The sequence below is a fragment of the Spea bombifrons genome, chromosome 11 (assembly GCF_027358695.1).
Source record: "Spea bombifrons isolate aSpeBom1 chromosome 11, aSpeBom1.2.pri, whole genome shotgun sequence".
Taxonomy (NCBI): domain Eukaryota; kingdom Metazoa; phylum Chordata; class Amphibia; order Anura; family Pelobatidae; genus Spea; species Spea bombifrons.
This window is the reverse complement of record NC_071097.1, coordinates 21,613,526-21,634,612: the sequence shown is the minus strand read 5'-3', so window position 1 is coordinate 21,634,612 and position 21,087 is coordinate 21,613,526. Positions and strand designations below refer to the sequence as shown.

The 21,087-nt window shown below is 40.6% G+C and overlaps 1 protein-coding gene across 1 annotated transcript; it reads left to right on the top strand.

Annotated features, from left to right (window-relative positions):
• The first annotated feature begins 2,621 nt into the window (after window positions 1-2,621).
• Window positions 2,622-20,844, top strand: ZNF365 (zinc finger protein 365). Its single transcript, XM_053450180.1, has 5 exons — window positions 2,622-2,738; window positions 8,743-9,468; window positions 17,338-17,518; window positions 19,738-19,775; window positions 20,353-20,844. Exons 2-5 carry the CDS (start codon window positions 8,756-8,758, stop codon window positions 20,603-20,605), a joined length of 1,185 nt encoding a protein of 394 aa, XP_053306155.1. The 5' UTR covers window positions 2,622-2,738; window positions 8,743-8,755; the 3' UTR covers window positions 20,606-20,844.
• The last annotated feature ends 243 nt before the right edge of the window (window positions 20,845-21,087 follow it).

Here is a 21,087-nt window from a genome sequence, read left to right as displayed (position 1 = left end):
TTACAACCCTTATCTCGCCCCACGTTAACGTAATTCACTACCATGCAGTCCTCACCTCCTGTTTTGTACCCCTTATCCACCTAGATTGTAAGTTCCTGTGGGAACATGGCCCCTCATTCCTCTTGTATCTGTGTGTCAATTGTTGTATTGTACCTGTTATTATCTGTAACCTTTTCACCTTGTACAGCGCTGCGGAATCTGTCTGCGCTTTAGAAATAAAGAATAATAATAATAAATACTAGGATCTCTTAGTTTGTCTTGATATTGTTGTCGCTAATCATCTATTACCTGTATTATTATTTATTGCGTTATATACATACCTGGGAACTCTCCGGGTCAAATCCGAGAGAAGTGGTGTGGGTCAACACCCGAATCCTCCGTCTTGACACGTCCCACTACCCACCCATTTCCCCTTTTAAATGGGGGCGTTACCCACAATGTCAGTGGGAGCCCCCCCCCCCGACATCAGCAGGAAAGCCCACTGATGTCAGCTTTGGTTATATAGTGCGATCATATTCCACAGTGCTCTGCTTTAAATATACGGTGACTTCCAGACAGGACAGTTTTACATTGGGTAAAAAGTAAGAGGACCTCTCCGAGGGCATTCATTCATGTTTGCACAGTAAGATAAGGAGATTACATTGTGGTAAATAAATGTGAACTTATTAGGCACCTTGAAGATGCAATCCACAATGACTGCTAGTGACAGAATCAGAGTCATGCCTTCAGGTTTGTCTGCTGTGAAACAGAGTGCTCCTCGCCACACACGTTCCATGGGTCCCCTGAAGCATACATTATGCTTCTCTCCACTTACAGTACTTGTCTAAAATACAAGAATCATCTATTTGACAAAGCAGGTAGTTCAAGTTCTTTCATCCTTACAGATATGCAGAGGACATAAACCTCCTTGTAGTGGCTCAAATAACTATAATCTGTTTAAAGCCTATAATCCTGCTAGAATTCTCATCAGATTTTTTAGGCAAATTTTTCATTTTGTTTTTGCCGAGTTCCTTTTCGGACAACATTTTTTTTTCCTGACCGTTTGGTTCAAATAAAATTTGGAAAAAAAAAAAGTTTAAATATTTTTAATGGGGGAGGTTTCTATATATTCCTTAAGTGCGCACCCCTTGAGGATTTCAAAGACACGTACCCTTCGAGGTGGTCCATTGCAACCATAAAGCTGCCAGGGGCACTTTAGGTTTGCCAGGTTTTTGTTCTACCTTTTCACCTTTTGGATGGTGCATGCTGGGATACCTGGGGCAAGAAAGAAAACAGAAATAATCTCCCACTTCTGAGCACATATACCACAAACAGTATGCGAAGAGGTTTTAATTTTTTACAGTTGAACCAGGAAGGCACACATCATGCTTTGGGAGTAAAAATACCCTAAACATCAAAATAATGCCTATAAACTATATAGTCCCTGAAAGCAGAAAGCCAGAGGCCCTCATTTATCTCTGTAAGTGGACTGCCACAACCTCAAATCTAATGATAACACAGGAGAAGGATTTTTCTTATATATTTTTCACATTTCATGCATGTATCAAAATGAATATCAGGATTTTCTTTTCCTTGTATACATGTCACAGCTTACGGTGGGTTTTAGGGCAATTTTTCAAAAAATTTCTTGGTGTTTTTCGCAGCCGTGGGCCCAGTCATTCCTGGGTGCCCATAACAGCTAACCCTTGAGCCTACAGCAACCATGGTCGCAGGGGGTCCCACCACTCTAGGAGGGTGCTTAATTTCACCTTGCAGACTGTAAAGGATGGGCCACCGGGACACACATTTGGTATACCAGTATTTTAAATACCCTGGGGTGTTTAGTTTTCAAACATATATGGTTTGATAGAGGTAAACCGAATTGGCCAGCTTCAAATATATTCAAATAGGACGTGGGGACAGGATTACCAGATTTAAAAAAAAATGTCAGACGTCAGAAAAGGTGCTTTTCTCCCTCAAGTTGTCACCATATTTTTATGGTAAATTAAATTATGTGAACAAAAAATGGTATCTAAACAATGCTCTTGTCCTGAAAAAAAAAAAAAACTTGTGTGGGTTCACAGTAAATCAAAGAAAATTAAAGCTAAACACAAGCACCGCAGAAATGTTAAAACAGTCATTGTCAGGAAGGGTACAAAAAAATTAAATCATTGTCACAAAGGGGTTAATGGCCAAAAGGGGGAATGTTCCTCCTCAAAAAAGGAAGCTTGAGTGGTATGAGAATACGTTGTGCAAGGACCTTGAGAACTGAAAGCTGCAGAAATGTGATCTCTCTGGTTTAATAATAGATTCATATCTGCAGTTGTTTGAATAAAAATGGTTAGATCAACACAATAAAAATAAGACATCTCAAAAAAGATTTCCTAAAGGACATTAGAGAAAAATGAGCTGCATCTGTCTAGACATCAGGTGTCTCTTTAACAGTATGTAATGTATTACACATTATTACAACTGGTTATCTGGCTAATGCCAGGGATTATATGCCTAAAGCTGTGTAATAAATGACATTATCCCATCAGTAACAAAAAGGATACAGATACATAACTGGCCAATCAGCGGAAACAGTCCAATGACCAATTAGGGGACAGCTTACATCTCAACTTTGCAAAGTGTGTAGCTGTCCTGGAGGTGTCCGGCTAGCAACATTCCTTCAGCTCTGCTATGTGTATGTGTCAGCCCGGCGCTGATTTACGGCACTGCTGAAAAGAGCTTTTCCAGCAGCATCAGCAACAAGTCAGGTAAGTGTGCCGTTTCCTGCTGTGATTACGGATGCTGCGGGTGAGGGATAACGATAAACGTTTCAATGTGTGCAATATAGAGCTCCCAATTCGCTATATTCCTAAAATGCCCACAGTCTCCTGCATGTATTTTACACAGTAACACCTCAGTATATAAGCTCCAGCAGAAAGACAGCCATGACAGTTCTCTTTTAAAGATGGATGATTTATGTGAGAGGCAGCTGATCGCACGACGTGCATTCCTTGCAGCCCAGTGGTTAATGTGTTCACCATGCAGTTGTGTATGTATGTGAAGCACACATAATAACAAAATAAATGCGTGTTTGGATTTGTATAGTGTGTGCAGTTTGTACACTCACAGTGCATATATGATCGGGTGTATATATACTGCTTTGGGTGTATATATACATGCATATGTTTAGGATACATATACCTGTATACATATTTTATATGTCCCTGGTCTTTCCAATCATATATTTATGCTCTGAATAAATCTCAGGGTTTCTGCTTTACTCCTCATCAGTTGCCATCTAGTTGCCTTGTAAATCATTGCCAGGTTTACAGCTTCTCAATATGTCTGTTGTTTTTCAGAGTTAAAGTAGCATTTTGTGCTGTAGCAGCAGTGTGTTTACAGCGTTCTCCCATCGTTTATTGTTTCATGTGATTTGAATCGTTCTGCAGCTTCTCGTCCACTAGCGATAGTTGAGTTTAGCAAATTGAAAGCCATCATATGCACTGTAATGCATATGATAGGTGGGTGGTAAATTTTCATGGGGTCCGTTTTGTAAATGCATGGGTAGCTTCTGCAGAATCCCCAAATGCATTTGCCTCTTCCTCGCCTAAATGCCCTGCAGGAGATGCATTTGGCCGAATGCATCTTCCTGCACATGAAGCGCTCGCCTCCAGCACTGGCTTTGCTGAACACTACTTGCAATGTAAGTGTGTAAAGTCTCCCCATAGATTTAAATAGAAGCGCCCTCCTGCCACTGATTCGCTGCATAGGCTGTCTGTCAGTGATAGGAACATACTCTCATTGATTGTGTTGGCAGTTCTTTACTGCCACAGATTAGCTGCTTAAGCAGCCAATCAGTGACAGGAACAGTCAGGTCATAGAGGAGGTATACATCTGCTGCTACAAGATAATCTCTTCTGTGTCAGATAAGAGCTTTAATTTTATATGATTTTCTTTTTTAAGAATGCATGTTGATGTCATCATAGAGGATTTGGGTTACTCACAAAGGCATATGCATTCCTTTATAGCAGGGGTGCCAGGGACATTAGACTGTCCCTTTAATGTGGCCCTCTATTGCTCAAAACAGGCTCACCAATGAAGAGTGTGTATTAAAATATACAGTAAGTACTTTAATAAACATTATCAACCTAATCAAAAACCTCTGCCGAAGATGCTGGAGCTTCAGAGCAATTCTTGCTTTTTCTTCTGCAAATCCCTGACAGAAAAGCACTCCAATTGAAATCAGTGGAAACACTTTCTGCATGTGTGGGGTTGGGAGAGGAGGTTTCAATCCCTCTGGCAATTTAAAGTGAGCCAGCACTGGAACTGGTTTGAAGTAATCCTGATGAATCCACTTATGCTGTGCCACCATCAGCAATCTTGAGGCCAAGTATAGAATTAATGTCAGGGCCCCCGTGCCCTGTAAAGCAGCCAGCCCCATGTCCATCCACCTGTTCCACCCATTGCCTCGCCTTTTGATCATCTCACAAGCCCACCGTCTTACACTCAAGTTACCTCCTTACCGTTACATACACACGCTTTCTCCTGCTCTCCATCTCCCAGTCGCATCTAACTCATGGTAACGCCATGCAGAAACAGCCATACACATTCTAACCTCACTAACCCCGTCTAGTATACACTAATATGCACACTATCTAACACTATATGCTGACATACACACTAATGCTATACAGTAACACACATCATATGCTTGAACACGCTAACAACACACTTATAGACATGTACAAACTATCGAACACTTGCATCTATACACTGATCAGCCATAACAGAATGACCACTGATAGGTGAATTGAATAACGCTGATAATCTTGTGAACATTTCGTCCTCAATGTTGACGAGTTAGAAGCAGGAAAAATGGGCAAGCGTAAGGATCTGAGCGACTTTGATAAGGGCCAAATTGTGATTTCTAGACAACTGCATCAGAGCATCTCCAAAACTGCAGCTCTTGTGGGGTGTTCCCTTTCTGCAGTGGTCAGTACCTATCAAAAGGAAGGAAAAGCGGTGAACCAGCAACAGGGTCATGGGCGGCCAAGGCTCATTGATGCACATGGGGGCGAGGCTGGTCCATGTAGTCAAATACAACAGACGAGCTACTGTAGCTCAAATTGCTGAAAAAGTTAATGCTGATTCTGATAGAAGGGTGTCAGAATACACAGTGCATCGCAGTTTGTTGCGTATGGGCTGCGTAACCACAGACCGGTCAGGGTGCCCATGCTAACCCCTGTCCATTGCCGAAAGCATCTACAATGGACACGTGAGCCTAAGAGCTGGACTGCAGAGCAATGAAAGAAGGAGGCCTGGTCTGATAAATCTCGTTTTCTTTCACATAACGTGAGTGTGTGTGCGTCACTTACCTGGAGGGACACATGTCACCAGGATGCATCCATGGAAGCCCCACCTCGCGACTTACAGGACTTTAAGGATCTGCTGCTAATGTCTTGGTGCCAGATACCACAGCACACCTTCAGAGGTCTAGTGGGACGCCTCGACGGGTCATGGGCGTTTTTATGGCAAAAGGGGGAACTACACAATATTAGGCAGTTGGCCATAATGTTATGGCTGATTGGTGTATATGCGCACACACGCACTTGCGTTATACATATTGTCATATACCCTAAATATATGTATTGTATGAAGCACTGCATAAATTGTTGGCGCTATATAAATAAAAGATAATAATAAATACACACTATGCCACTATATATATATATATATATATATATATATATATATATATACATATACATAATATGAAAAATTTCCTTCTGACCCCTGCGGGTGGTATGTGAGAATTTTGCACAGTATCTTAGCTATTCCTAGCACTGCACTCTTCTGGACAGTGTTCTAATATCAGTCCTGGAATCTGTTGGAGCCACTCTCCCATCTTAGGGGTCACAGCACTGAGTGCTCTTATGACCACTTGGACCACTTTGGCCTTCACTCTCTTGTTCAGCCCCTGGTAATACTGCAGCTTCTCATACTCCTTGTTCCAGTCACTTGGCACCACTATATCTTTCAAGTCTTCCGGCCCTTGTTTACCACCACGATGTCGGGTTGATTGCAGTACCTGCTTGTCCGCCTGGATCTGGAAGTCCCACATGATCTTAGTTCAGCTATTATCCAGAACCTTCTGTGGAATCTCCCACTTGGGCATGTGACAGTTTTGCCCATACTCTGTGCAGATGTTCCTGTACACAGTGCTAGCTACGTATACCCCTCCACTATTTGTTGGACTGTCTCAGAAGCCCCTCTGATCCTTGGGTCCTGCCTGGTGCGGTAGATGCCTGCCTCTATGGACCTGGTGCTTAGTACCTGCTCTTGTGCTGCCATTATCAGTGCCTCAGTGCTCGTTTTGAGTCCAGCCCTGTCCAACCACTCATAGGATTTCCCAATGTCAGCCACCTCTGCTATTTGTCATTGGTACATTCCATTCAGGGTCTTGGCTTGCCATGACACTTCCTTGCATGTCTGTTTCTGATTCAGGCATCCTCTCAGGAGCTCATCTATGGGTGCCACCTTACTGATGTACTCCGAATGACTCTTGGTTTCATTCAGGACAGTAGTTTTGACACTTACCAGACTCTGTCCGTCTTCTTTCTGACCAGTGTACAGTCTCTAGGTGTGGAAACCTCGGTACATTGTGAGTAGCTTCCGGGTCTTCATATTGGCAGCCTCTGTGTTCTTTATTGGGCAGCTCTCTATGACGGCAAGGTATCTGATTATTGGCAGGATGTACAGTATGTGTAGAAGTCACAACGCTTATTCTTCCCATTGAGCTGGCTTTTCATGATCTGCTTTAATGGTACTTGGACGTTGCTACCTTTTCTGCCTCCTCATTGTGTTTCCCATGCGACTGTTGGATACCAAGGTACTTGTAGTTGGTCTGTATTTCTGCTATGTGTCCTGCTGGTAGTTCCACCCCATCAGTCTTAAGTACCTTCCCTCTCTTTATTACTATCCGGCTGCACTTCTCCAGTCTGAACTACATCCCAATCTCTTTGCTGTAAATCAGTGTTGGGTGGATTTGCTCTTGGCATACAGCTTGGGTTCATCCATTAAGAGGAGATGGCTGAAAGTAGTTCCACTCTTGAAGAGTCAAGTATTTAAATTTGGGGAAATTGTCTTACAATGAGGGTCATCTTATAATTGAGCAAATACGGTGTGTGTGTGTGTGTGTATGTGTGTATATGTATGTATGTATGTATGTATATATATATATATATATACATACATATATATACACACATACACATACACATACATAGACCAGGGCTTGACAAATTTGTTGTGAATCTAGGCGCCAGGTAAAAAAGTTAGGAGCCAGGATTTTTTTAAACTAACAGTTGGTCAGGAGTGATCTGATCATAATCAGCCCACTTACTAAAATCACAGCGTTTGACCTGGAAGCACCCTGGACTTTCAGGTCAGTGCTGTTTTTTTTTTTTTTATTAATTTTTTTTAACCCCTGCAATGCCACGAATGTGTCATACACAATTGTGGCATTGAAGGGGTTAACGCTGCACTGTCGCTCTCAGGGAGCGATCAGGCAGCAGGGGAGGGTTGGGGCTGGTCTCCACACTCATGCGGAGACCAAAGAACCCTCTCCCCTGTCCCTGAAGCTGCCTCTGGCAGCTGGGACTCAATTGCTGGTCTATAGACCAGCCATTTTAGGGGGGAGTCTTTGATGACTGCTGTAGGCTTCCATGCCTACAGGAATCATCAAAGGGCTTGTGGGGGCTCGTTTTTGCTGTTGCTGGTCTGCCTGGGCTTCCAGGCAGACCACCAGCAGCAGAGCCCCGCACAAAACGGGAATTAACTCCTAAATGCCGTGATCATTGAAGGGGTTAACGCTGCACTGTCGCTCTCATGGAGCGATCAGGCAGCTGGGGGGTGTTGGGTCAGGTCCCCACACTTGTGTGGGGACCCAATCAACACACAACCCCCTTTCCTGAAGCTGCCTGTGGCAGCTGAAAACACGATTGCTGGTTTTGCAGCAACCGCGTTTTCAGCCCACAGGATCACTCCGTGGGAGTGATCTCAGGCTCGGGGGGCGGGCTCTGAGTGGCTGTGCTGTCTGGGGCAGACAGCAGCAGCGCCCCCGTGTGGTGGCTCAGCCTCTTACATCCATATTTTTTTCTGGATGTAAGAGGCTGACAAAACCTAGGCGCCAGGACAAAATTCTCTGTCGCCATGGCGACCTGGCACCTGGGATTTGTCGAGCCCTGCATAGACCATATATATATATATATATATATATATATATATATATATATATATATATATATATATAGGGTCTATTCAGACCCTGCGAACATGGCAGATGAAAGTCTATGTAGACCCCTGCTGTGGGAATGCTCTCCTTATAATGATTGGCTTCTTAAGCAAGAATGATTGAAGCTTAGGTTAAGTGCTATATTTTGTTTTTGAAGAATGCAAATTAAAGTACACACATAGTTCTTTAATATAAATTCTTACTTAGTGGACCTGTTACCAACAGTAATCGGTCCCTTTACATCAGAACATCTTTATTTTTTTAATATAATAGCGCTCTGTCACTCTTGATAATCACCCTCCCAGGTGTTTAATTCCCAGACCATCCTACTTATGAAATGGCCTGATGTAAGGAACATCGCCATATTGTGGACCCGATATAAATACCATACATTTAGCTTTTAAATGACTGCAGCTCACATTTTTTTTAGGAAAGTAAGATCAGGCAGCATTAAATAATAATGTTTTTCTGTTTTGCAGGGTATTGAGTGTGATGCAACAGAAAACCGTTGAAGGAACCACGTCCTCATGGCAGGACACCCTAAGAAATGACAATGTCTATAAGCCTTTCCGCTGCCCACAATGTGGAGAAAATTCACGTTTTAGAAGCCTCTGTGCTTTAAGGGCTCATCTGGATTATATGCACAGCTATGAAGAAAGGTATATTTTGGGGAAGTCAGGTCTGTTTTGTTCTTTAAAAGAGATTGATCCCAAACTATCCATAGAACCCTTAAACGAAACACAAATAGGTTCCACTTACAATGGTCTGAAGCAAAAAGCATCATCTACTTATTGTGATCAAACGAATGAGAACAAGGCAATCACTGAAACGGAACGACCTTCACCGCTTATGAAGAGTAATTTTTCTGATGAATCCACAAACGTTCACAATTCTGTATGTGGATATCCTGCAACCAGGACTAAGCCAAATTTAGAACCGCAAGGGAAAGTGACATTTAACCAAATTGCTGAAACCGTTGATAAGACAATAGAAAAGAAAATCGACAAACTTAATAAAGAGCTTTGTGAAAAGACATCAGAGCTCTTGGAAGTCCGTGCTGCGTTCTTGCAACTTTCCCAGAAGAAACAAGAAGTCCAGCATCGGGAAAGGGCGCTCAGTCGACAAGTAGATGTTGCTGTTGAGCTGATTGCAATACTTAGACAACGACTGACAGAATCTGAGCAAGAGCTCCAGAGGAAAGAAGAGTAAGTATTAATGTTTAAAGTGAATGCAAAAGTAGTATGAATAGACATATATCAGGTTTCCAGTGGTGTCCTTTTAAGTACTGTGCTTATGTTAATATATACCGTATTTGCTCGATTATAAGACGACCCCGATTATAAGACGACCCCCCAAAATCAAAATATTAATTTAGGAAAAAAACAAAAAGCCTGAATATAAGACGACCCTATAGGAAAAAAAGTTTTACCAGTAAATATTAATTCATGTAAATATATTTTTTAAATTTCCTTTTATTTGCCAACCTGCCCCCCCCAGTTATGTCACTCTGCCCCCAGAAATGCTTTCACAGCAATCACACTCCTATCAAGCCAAGGCAGCCAGTACATGCTGGAACCTGGGGATGATAGTAGTGGGATTACAGCCTCCCTATGCCATGCTACAACCCCCACCCCCCTTACACATCCATGCTATCACACACAAACACACATTCACAAACATTTAAATACTCATTCATTCCATTAATCACACATACTTCACACATTAATCACACATACTTACCCAAAAACCCTCCCCCACCCCCTTACCTGAACTGCAGATCTCTCACTCGAAGACTTCTGCAGGGGACCGGCTGTACCAGCAACTTCTCTGGCCCCGCCCCCAGAGGAGGGAGGGGGAGATAGAGTTCTGTGAGGAAGTTTCAAGCTTCCTGTCCTCCTGCTTCTAACGGAAGAGACGCTGCTCGCGACCGGTAAGCAGCATGGCCCCAGCCATTTTTTTGGGGTCTGATTAGAAGACGACCCCGATTATAAGACGAGGGGTATTTTTCAGAGCATTTGCTCTGGAAAAAACCTCGTCTTATAATCGAGCAAATATGGTACTTACCTGTCTAACTTATTTTCACTCTTCCCATTATACCTCTTTCATTAGCTTCTGGAAACTGGAAGGTCAATATATATAGCGTTTTCCTTTGCTTTCGAATCTATTGGCCCTGGGTAAAAGGACAAGGGTGGTTTTTCATTCTTGTACCCTTTGTGACGACTGTTCTGCAGTGTTTAGCTGTAATTTACCTGTTTTCTCATTTCTAAATTATATATTGTTTTTATTCAGGACAAGAAGGTCTTTCTACAGATACCATTATTTTTTTTAAGGTTTGTGGTAATTATACATAAAAATAATACCACAAACTTTGGTAAAGGCTGGTGGTAAAATTAATGCATGAAAAGTATTAAAATAGGACATGGGCGAATGATTGCCAAAATTTCCTGAAGCGTGAGCTTTTTGTACTAACGTAGTTTCCTTTTATTTGTGCATCCAGATTGGGTCGCATACCATGTTAATCCAGCCTTTCACTGGCACACTGCATGCTATTTTCTGGAGAATATGTTTCTTATTAGTCAGTCTTCCTCTTGTTTGTTTTATTGAGCTCATGGGAAAGATCTTTTCCCAGGCTATGTACCCTACCTCAGTTGGTTTGGGGAGCCTTGTGTGCAGCCCTGGTTGGGAGGACCAGTCAACCACCAGGTGCTGGTGGGTAGGATCCTTGGGATCTGTGGTGTCTGTGGACATAGTGGGTGATGAGAGCTTAGCCTCATATTATGGCCCTGGACTGCTGGCCTTCTGCCCAGGCCTTGCCGGCTTACCTCTGACGGCCACTTGCCTCTGGGCCTGTCTGTCTTTGGGCTGGCCTGTCTACTTTGACAAGGCTCATCCTTGGGCTTGGCTATCTCTCCAGGGCTTATGCTAGGATCTACCTAGACCTACCTGCCTCCTGCCTGAGCTTGCCTAGATTTGAATGCTTATCTCTGCAGACCTCTGGCCTGGTCTTGCCTGACTACCTTGGCCGGCCTCCTTCCAGGGCTTGATTGCTGTCTCCTTCCGGTTCAGAGGGAACGGACGGCGGTGGGCGCGGCTTCAGTGTTGTGCGCCGGGATCTGACAAGAAACCCCGGCGCACAGCAGCAGTTGCCACGCCCATCGCAAGGGAGCGGTATCGGAGGTCTTTAATAGACCTCCGGCTCCCTTGAGTGATTTTAAGCCGGTTCAAGGGAGATCCTTGATCTCCCCAACTGAGCCTGCTCCTCCAGCGACGGACATTACTTTCTGTCTCTGGATGGGTGCCCGGCGCCGGCAAGTTGGCACCCCCCTGATGAGCGGCACCCGGTGCGGACCGCCCCCCCGCTAGGTACACTACTAAGTACAGTTACGTTTCCGGAGGGACTTCGTGCTCCCTTTTTTTCTGTGGTCGAAGTAGATTGATTGACATCCATTATATTGGTGTTGCAATTAGAAAAGGATAAGATTCTTCCAGGGGCCAATTAGAAACCCAAGATTTTCCAGCACACTTTTGCTCCTTCTTCTTAGATGAGTAGCCTAATCTAGATAAGAAGCTCTGTTTCTGGAGGATGTCCGGGTTGATTGCCTTTAAATGAGATTGCCTCTGTAGCTAAAGCAACCAGGAGGCTGCCAGAGAGATGGATCCAGGTACCAGGGAGTCTGGGGCATTGGCATGTCTGGGGGGACAGAGTGGCATTTCTAGGGGGCGTTACAAATTTCTGTTTATATATAACATATGCTGACTAATTGCATAATAAATACCAAAAATCTTACAATACAGGTATTCCTGTTTATTAGATAAAATACTGTTTTACTATTCCACTAATGTGTATTTTTTCTTTAATTGTTTTTAGGGTGCAGCCTATCTAGCCAATACATAATATATATAGAGAGAGAGAGAACTGCAATGTGTTAGCCATTAAAAGAAAAAAAAAGCATATTTGGTAACTTCTGTTGGCTAGCTAAAGATTACTTATGCCTAAAATATGCATAGGTGAGCATATGCAAAGCAAAGTGTGGGTAATTAATGTGGGGTCCCACCAGAATATGGAAAATGCAATGCAATATCTCTATGCAGAAAGCTAATATGAGCTTTGGAAACATAGCTACATCAATTTAATGAGCATTTAATAATTTTTAGTCTGTTTTGTATTTCGCATTCTTTTGATGGCAGAAATATGTGTATAAACAGCACTGGACTGGTATGTCTAGAGTCTTTGATGTCTGTCTGATTATGATGTGTTCTGTAAATATCACCTGGTGGAAATAAAACTTCCAGAACATATTCTTATATTGATAGTAAACCATATGGTAGGGGTCTCAAAATCTTTCTCTGATGTGTAGCAAATTTCAGATGCATAATAGGATTTTAGGAAATCCATATGTCAAACAAGACAAAGATGGATTATCTCTATCAGATTATAAAAGTATATTCACAATAAATGGTTAAGGTAACCATGGTTAAGAGCAGGTTTATCGTATTTCTTTTTTCCAGTGCAGATATATAGCTAACATATATTATTACATAAATAACTGGCTAACTGTGCGAATAAATCAGTTAATGTTTTAGCCGAAATATTGTCAATTTGCTCGATTATAAGATGACCCTGATTATAAGACGACCCCCCAATATTTAGAAAAAAAAGAAAAAGCCTAAATATAAGACTACCCTATAGGAAATTTTTTTTACTAGTAAATATTAATTCACATGTAAACTATTTTTTCATATTTAATAAAAAATATTGAGAAAAATTATTTTTTGTTTTTATTTCCTTTTATTTTCCAATCTGCCCCCAGATGTGCCTTATACCCCCCTATATGCCACTCTGCCTCCCTGATATGCCACTCTGCCTCCCAGATATGTCTTATACCCCCTTATATGCCACTCTGCCCCTGAAATGCCTTATACCCCCTTATATGCCACTTTGCCCCCAAAATGCCTCCCCCTATATGCCACTCTGCCTCCAAATATGCCTTATACCCTGAAAAAAACCTTGTCTTTTGAGCAAATACGGTGTATATAAACATCAAACAACAACGTATTGAGCAAATACGGTATATATAAACATCAAACAACAAAGGAGATTTTAAAGAATATATCTTTTGTCAAGTTTCATTATGATTTTGCCAAAAATGGTGCTATCTGCTATTTTTATATGATTCTGTTTTAAAGTTATCTTTGAACAGTCACTTTCTTGGAACTCATTATGACGTGACATAAGTGGTAATACAGTTCTTCTTGAAAAATCCACAGTCTCTCTGCAGTTGTCTATTGGATATGTCCTTATTGCTTTGTAATAAGAAATAAAGCATGGTTATTTTATGTGTTCTTTAAATGTGTAAAAGCATCTGGGAATTGAAAAAAAAACATGCAGAGAACAAACCCATGAGAAAAAGAAAAACAACACAACACTCTCACAGGGATTTATCTAATGGCAGTATTTACTTCTGCTTCTATTAATATAGACAATATATCAAAGCATTAGATCTGTGTTTGTATGTACACTCACTGGCCACTTTATTAGGTACTCCTTGCTAGTACCGGGTTGGGCCCCCTTTTGCCTTCAGAACTGCCTTCATTTTTCGTGGCATACTTTCTACAAGGTGCTGCAAACATTCTTCGGAGATTTTGATAGCATCACACAGTTGCTGCAGATTTGTCGGCTGCACATCCATGATGTGAATCTCCTGTTCCACTGCATCCCAAAGGTGCTCTATTGGATTGAGATCTGGTGACTGCGGAGACCAGTTTGAGATGATGTGAGCTTTGTGACCTGTTGCGTTATCCTGCTGGAAGTAGTCATCAGAAGATGGGTACACTGTAGTCATACAGGGATGGACATTGTCAGCAACAATACTCGTGTTTAAATGATGCTTAATTGGTACTAAGGGGCCCAAAGTGTGCCAAGAAAATGTCCCCCACACCATTACACCACCAGCCTGAACTGTTGATACAAGGCAAGATGGATCCATGCTTTCATATTGTTTACTCCAAAGTTTGACCCTGCCATCTGAATGTCGCAGCTGGAATAGAGACTCATCAGATCAGGCAACATTCTTTCAGTCTTCCATTGCCTGAGTTTAATGAGCCTGTGCGAATTGTAGCCTCAGTTTCCTGTTCTTAGCTGACAGGAGTGGCACCTGGTGTGGTCTTCTTTTGCTGAACCCCATCTACTTCAAGGTTTGACATGATGTATGTGCAGGGATGGTATTCTGCCTTCCTTTGTTGAAACTAGTTATTTGAGTTACTGTTGCCTTTCTGTCATCTCAAACCAGTCTGCCCATTCTCCCTGACCTCTGACATCAACAAGGCTTTTTTGTCCACACAACTGCCACTCACTGGATATTTTTTGGACCATTCTCTGTAAACCCTAGAGATGGTTGTGCGTGACCACAGTGATGGTTCAGCTGTTTCTGAAATACTCAGACCAACCTGTCTGGCACCAACAACCATGCCACGTTCAAAGTCACTTAAATCCCCTTTCTTCCCCATTGTGATACTCGGTTTGAACTTCAGAAAGTTGTCTTAACCACATGTACATGCCTAAATGCATTGAGTTGCTGCCATGTAATTGGCTGATTAGCTATTGAACAGGTGTACATTATACAGTGGCCAGTGAGTACATTATGTACAACATTTTGTAGATATGATTCTAAGAAGGTGACATATACACACATATATGCCTGGGAACTCTACTGGTTTGGCCCGTAGAACTCCAGGAGAAGCGCTGCTTTTCGGGGTCAGCACCTGAATCCTCTGGGTCCCCTTTAAATAGGGGTGTTGTCAGTGGGACCGCCAACTGATGTCACTGGGACTGTAGGTTTAAACTCAATAATTAAGTGAAACAGAAACAGTTGTGTAGGATGACTGAAATTGGCCTCAACAGTCATACACCCTGGCAAGATTGTGATCAGCAACAACACACAAGGCAGTTACACTTCCAATGCATACAGAGATTTCCAGATGTTCTGCCCAAACTCTTTTGAAAAAGCAAAAAGAAACAGGCAATGTTTAAGACCATAGACGTAGTGGTTAGCCAAACAGATGAAATACACATCATGCTTACTTCCCTTTACAATCCGAAGATGCCCATTATTGGCAGAAGACTTGAGGCCAAAGAGCCATACCCTTGACTTAGAAACAAGGCCAAGTGACTCAACTATTTACGAAACCACAGGCACTGGGGTGCAGAATAATTACAGTGGATGCTCTGGTACTGATGAGTCAGAAATATTTCTGAAGCAGATGGCAGTTCGCCAAAGGACAGGATTGCTGTTCAAAAAGTAGCGTTTGCAGGCAACAGTGAAGCATGGTCGATGTTCCCTGCAAGTTTGCGGCAGCATTTCTGAAAATAGAGTTGGGATTTGGTCCTTACATAGCCCTGATCTCAACATCATTGAGTCTGTAAGGGATTACATGATGACAGAGAAGCAACTGTTGCTTCTTAAAACTGCAGAAGAACCATGGTTAGTTCTTCAAGATGTTTGAAACAATGAGCCTGCCGAATTCCTTGAAAACTTTTTAAGGCAAAGGGCGGTCACACCAAATATTGGTTTGAATTAGATTTTTCTTCTGTTCACTCACTTTGCACTTTGTCTATTTTTGAAAACATTCTTACTTTACTGCAGTTTTTTTAACACATGTGTAAAACATGTGCAAAATACTGTATACCTATAACTATATAACCTTCCCCGGCTGTCAGAGAGGAGAGTTCCCCGCACCGCTGCGGGGAATTCTGACAGCCAAGGGGATACGCGGGATGGACGCAGACAACTCCCGCTGCTAACGACACCTCCTTCCGGTTGCAACGGAAGTTGCCTACGCGTATCGCGTAGACATCTACCCGCTACCCGACTACACACCAGGGAGTCAGAAGCACTGGTAAGTTTGGGGGGGTTAAATGGGAGGCATAAGGCATTTCTGTAGGCAGAGTGCTCTATGATATGCCTTTTAACCTCCCTAATGCCACTCTGCCTCTAGTTATGCGTTTTTAACCTCCTTTATGCCACTCTGCCTCCAGAAATGCCTTTTAACCCTCTATACACCACTCTGCCTCCTGAAATGCCTTATACCTCCCTATATGCCACTCTGCCCCATAATATGGCTTTTAACCCCTAAATGCCAGAGTGACATATAGAGGTATAAGGCATTTCTGGAGGCAGAGTGGCAAGCCTGGGGGCAGATGTGCATAACTGGGGAGCAGGTTGGAAAATAAAAGGAAATCAAAACAAATTTTTTTTTTCTCAATCATAGCTTTTATATAAAAAAAATGTTTACATAGTTTACATGAATTAACATTTACTAGTAAAACTTTTTTCCTACAGGGTCGTCTTATATTCAGGCCCTTTCTTTTTTTCCTAAATTAATATTCAGATTTTTCCTATAGGGTTGTCTTAAAATTGAGCAAATGCAGCTCTTGAGACACAAAAATACTATAATCATTTTGAAACCGAAAAAACAATCCAATGCATTTAAAATCTATAGTATATGTGGCAATAATAATAATGCAAAAGAGCTATGTTGGGCAATCCCATTTAAATTAATTCTTTAGGGCCCATCCCAGTACTTGGAATGCGTATTTGGATGCATGAATATTTTTATGTTAGTGCCAGACAGTTGGTACCATGGACTGCGTTCAGAATAGGAATTAATAAGAAAGCATCCCTTCTCTATTTCCAGTCTTACAGTGTGCCAAATATATTGGCCCCATTGGTCTTAAAGCTGCAACAAATTAAAAGTGTCCAGAAGCATTACTTTATATCAATTTTTATATAGAATATTTTGGCAGAGTTTAACTGTTAATTTCCAAATGTTATTTTTCTCATTAATTTTTATACCACATAGTTGATCAAATATCAAGCAAAGTTTTTCTTTAAAAGAAAACTCTCCAGTCAATTACAGAATATTGAATTTCACCTATGGACTCATGATATCAAATTGGTGGACAAACACTTCTTTCCATATGAAGTACCATATCGCTTTATTGTCTGTAGACTAAATTTCTAAACCATCAGTGATTTAGCATAACAGAGGTATTATACATGATCTATCTCTTACAGAGAAGTTGTTACAATCAACCATTTTCTGGAAGCAGCGGCTGAAAAGGAATTTCGTGGAAAAAGAAGACTTCAGCAATTTATTGAGAATCTCCTTCAACGGGTTGAATTTGCCGAAAAGCAATTGGAATATTATCAAAATCGACAGATTAAAAACATGCAAGCAAAAACATGCAATCCTGTGGTAATTATTTATTTTGTTCACTATTAGGATAAAATAGTTTTTTTTTATCTTCATTGCTATAAAATGTCTTATTAACCCCTTAATGACAAGACTGTTTCTTACTTGTAGTACATTTTGGGACAAAGGCTATTTTAACATTTTTCAGCGTTACTGTTTAGCTGTAATTTTCTCATTTTGTGCACCCACACACATTATATATTGTTTTTTTTTCTCTGGACAAACAGGGCTTTCTTTAGATACCATTATTTTTATCATATCTAATTTACTATAAAAAAAGATAAAACATGGTGATTGTTTGCTGATCACTTCCTAAGCTGTTTAGCTGGCCGCCGCCACGATCTTTGATAATCAGTGCGGTGGCGACCACTTTTTTGAGGCTTTTCTCCCCGGATCCACGGTCAGCCTCGCGTGTGAGGCTTCCGTGGATGCTGCAAAGCCGCAGATCGCGTTACATTCAGTTGATATAAGATGTAAAGGTTCCTCGGATCAGCACAATGCATTTTAAGGGAAATATTGGTTAGACCATTCTGTTAGTTGCTATGATAGGATAACTTCAAAACACGTTTTATAGACAATACTCATCGTTTATGCCACTTTCTCACCTTTTAACATGTAATTATAAGAATTGCATGTAACTGAATAGCCTAGTCCTGGATTAGAAGAAGTTTCCCACTTCATTGATATATATATATATGCGTGTGTGTATATTCTGTATATAGTATTTATTTAATCCACTCAGCCACATGCCGTATTTCTAACAGAGTCAGAGCCAACCAATTATTTTATTGAAGAATAAGAATATGTCTTACTAAAAAAGGTAACTGTAATACCAAAAGCATATAGCCAATTATTTATTTTTTAGCACTTGGCTGGGTGCATGTTATCCTATAATTGCATTTGAATTATTTTTTTTAAATCTCTGTACTTCCAAGTTTGCAATTCAAGCAGGATTCAATTAGTCAGTGTGCCACAATATACCATCTCTAGTGATTACAAACCTGTGCCTTTTTCCTTTAAAAACATATATATAATGAATAAAATTGTTATTTATTTGCCCCCTGTTTTGCTTAGAAGTTGTCAAATCTGCAATTATTCAAAAGACTTTGAAAAGAAATTTATTTGTACAGTCTCACTGTTTAGCTTATGTGTGTGAATTACCAGGTTAAATTGTGTATTTTAAAATCCTTTTCAGTGAAATACCCTTATTTAAATACATTTGAGAATTATATCAAAGAAAAAGCTCTTTGTATAGTGATAAAAGCATTGATGTCCTTGTCTTGGATGGAAAATGCTTCACAAAATAAGAACAGGAAGTAAATTGGTGACTGAAAGTACTAATAGAATTCTACTGGGAATCTTAACCGCTTATACTTATTTCCTTCCAAGTAATGGACATTACTGGTAATTCTTCCAGGAAGCTCCAGTGCTGGGTTCATCTAAGAGTGTTGTTGTAAGGGGCGTGGCTAGCCGCCCAGAGCCTGAAGTGGGTGGGGACTTGGGAAAGTGGGCAGGGAGGAGGTGGAGCATGATGTAGGTGTGGCCTTCCCAGAGAAAGAAGAAACTGACCCAGAGTCTCTAAGAAGCAGGGCCGAGACAGCTCTACTGAGAACAGGTAGCACTAGTGTATGTCTCGGTGCAAGTAAGTTTCCACTGCACAAGTCAACTTACAGCCCATGTGGGATGTAGTTGGCATCTTTCTGGGTGAAAAAGGTCCCGCTCTCGATTCAGTTCATCTCACACACATCGGTTCATTCTTCTAAATGTTTTAGACATTATCACTTAAAGTAAAAAAGTTCAGACGTGGTCCGCTTTAATTACTGTGCCTTGAGAGATACCAACCATACCTCTCTAATGAAGCCAAGGAAAGTATAAAATGTATACTTGTGAGTGTTGCTTCTCTTGTGCAGTGGAAATATCCCTCGCATCTGGGATGCTAGTATCAAAACAACCTTTTTGGCGATTTTGCTTTATTATAGCACAAGTGACTTGAAACTCAAACTATGAGTGTGGACTCACGAAAGTTTAAACTAAAAGCAAGCCTGTCCTTTGCTGACCTAGTCTCATATGTATGAAAAAAACACTTCACTTCTTAAAATATGTCTGTAGAATTGAAGAGCAACCCCTTCTGTAAGAAACAATTGATTATCTTTATAGTGAGTTACTCAGAATGAAACAATATTGAGTTATTTTATAAAGTTTGTTTTTTCTTCTTAATTAAGGTTGGACACATTCCAGCTAGCAGGAAAAGCAAGTCTCAGTATGTATATTTAATTTATGCTTTATTTTGATCTTTTTTATATCCCCTACTGAGCTGAACTGTCACTGTTCCCAAATACTATATTTTCCAGTTCAGTGTACTAAAATAGTAGTAATAGTATACATGTATGTGTGTGTATGTTTTATATATATATATATATATATATATATATATATGTGTGTGTGTGTGTGTTTTTTTAATTAAATGTTCCCTATGTATATACCAGTTGAAACAGCCGTACCAACTTACTGTACACAGGACATGAATAATGTTTCCTGTTAAGTTATTTGCCTCTTATTAATCAGTCACTGTCCCTCTTTGGTGATTTGTTCTAGCTACCTTTTTATATATTTTTTATTTATACACTTCCTTGCAAAATCAGACACAATATAAATGAAAAGAATATTTGTAGTAGACCCTATCATCACTTTTATATAAGCTAGGTCTTCTTTAACGCAGCCTTGAGCTCTGTATATAGGGCTTTTAAATCTTCATATCTTGTATGTTGGGTAATTGTTTCATTAGAAACTTCTAACAATTTATATACATTTTACAGTAATCTTTATTTTTTCCCCAGGAATCGATGCAGTTGCCATCCTATTAGTAATTCACATGACGTGAAACCTCAATCTGCCCAGAAAGGACGAACATACATAAACCGCATAGGGATACAGCCAATGAAATTGCTCTATGAGACTTCTGACAGCTCTAGAGATCTTTGGAAGTCACAGAAGAAAGGTGATCCATCAATAATTGGCAGAAAAGTTTTTAACAAAACCAAGTTGACAAAGAAGCCAAGTTTGTGTCACAATATTTATAAACAATACTGAGTTTTTACAATAAAAATATAAGTATATACATATATAAGTTAATAAATGGTTTATTGCTATTGAACCGTAAGAGTTGTACTAATATACCCATTGTAGTAGAATTTTGCCAATGTCTATTACTTATCAAAAAAAGAAAAAAAAAACAGAGAATGACTACTAAATGTGTGTAAATTGTATTGTTTATTTTTATGAGTTATTAACGTACCATAAATGTTCTGCAAGTGTAAAAAAAGATGCAAAAATGCTATTTTAGATATGCACTATAAATATATGTATATGTGTAAAAAATTCTATGAGATATAATTGTCACGGTTGCATCAGTCACATGTATGTTCAGTTAGGATGCAACTGTTTGTATCCATTGCACTTTGCACGAAAACCCGTTAAATTCTACCTTCTTTTCTCAGTGATGATGGTACTATAAAAATAACTTTTTTATCCATTTTTTTGATCAATCAGTAAGACAACGCCAGCTGCTCGAG

What these genes read in the sequence shown, in the direction of transcription:
- ZNF365 (XM_053450180.1), top strand. Translation starts at nt 8,756, where the DNA reads ATGCAACAGAAAACCGTTGAAGGAACCACGTCCTCATGGCAGGACACC. An exon ending in CAAAAACATGCAATCCTGTG is followed by an intron (nt 17,519 to 19,737) that starts GTAATTATTTAT and finishes TTCTTAATTAAG; the next exon opens with GTTGGACACATTCCAGCTAG. An exon ending in AGCAGGAAAAGCAAGTCTCA is followed by an intron (nt 19,776 to 20,352) that starts GTATGTATATTT and finishes TTTTTTCCCCAG; the next exon opens with GAATCGATGCAGTTGCCATC.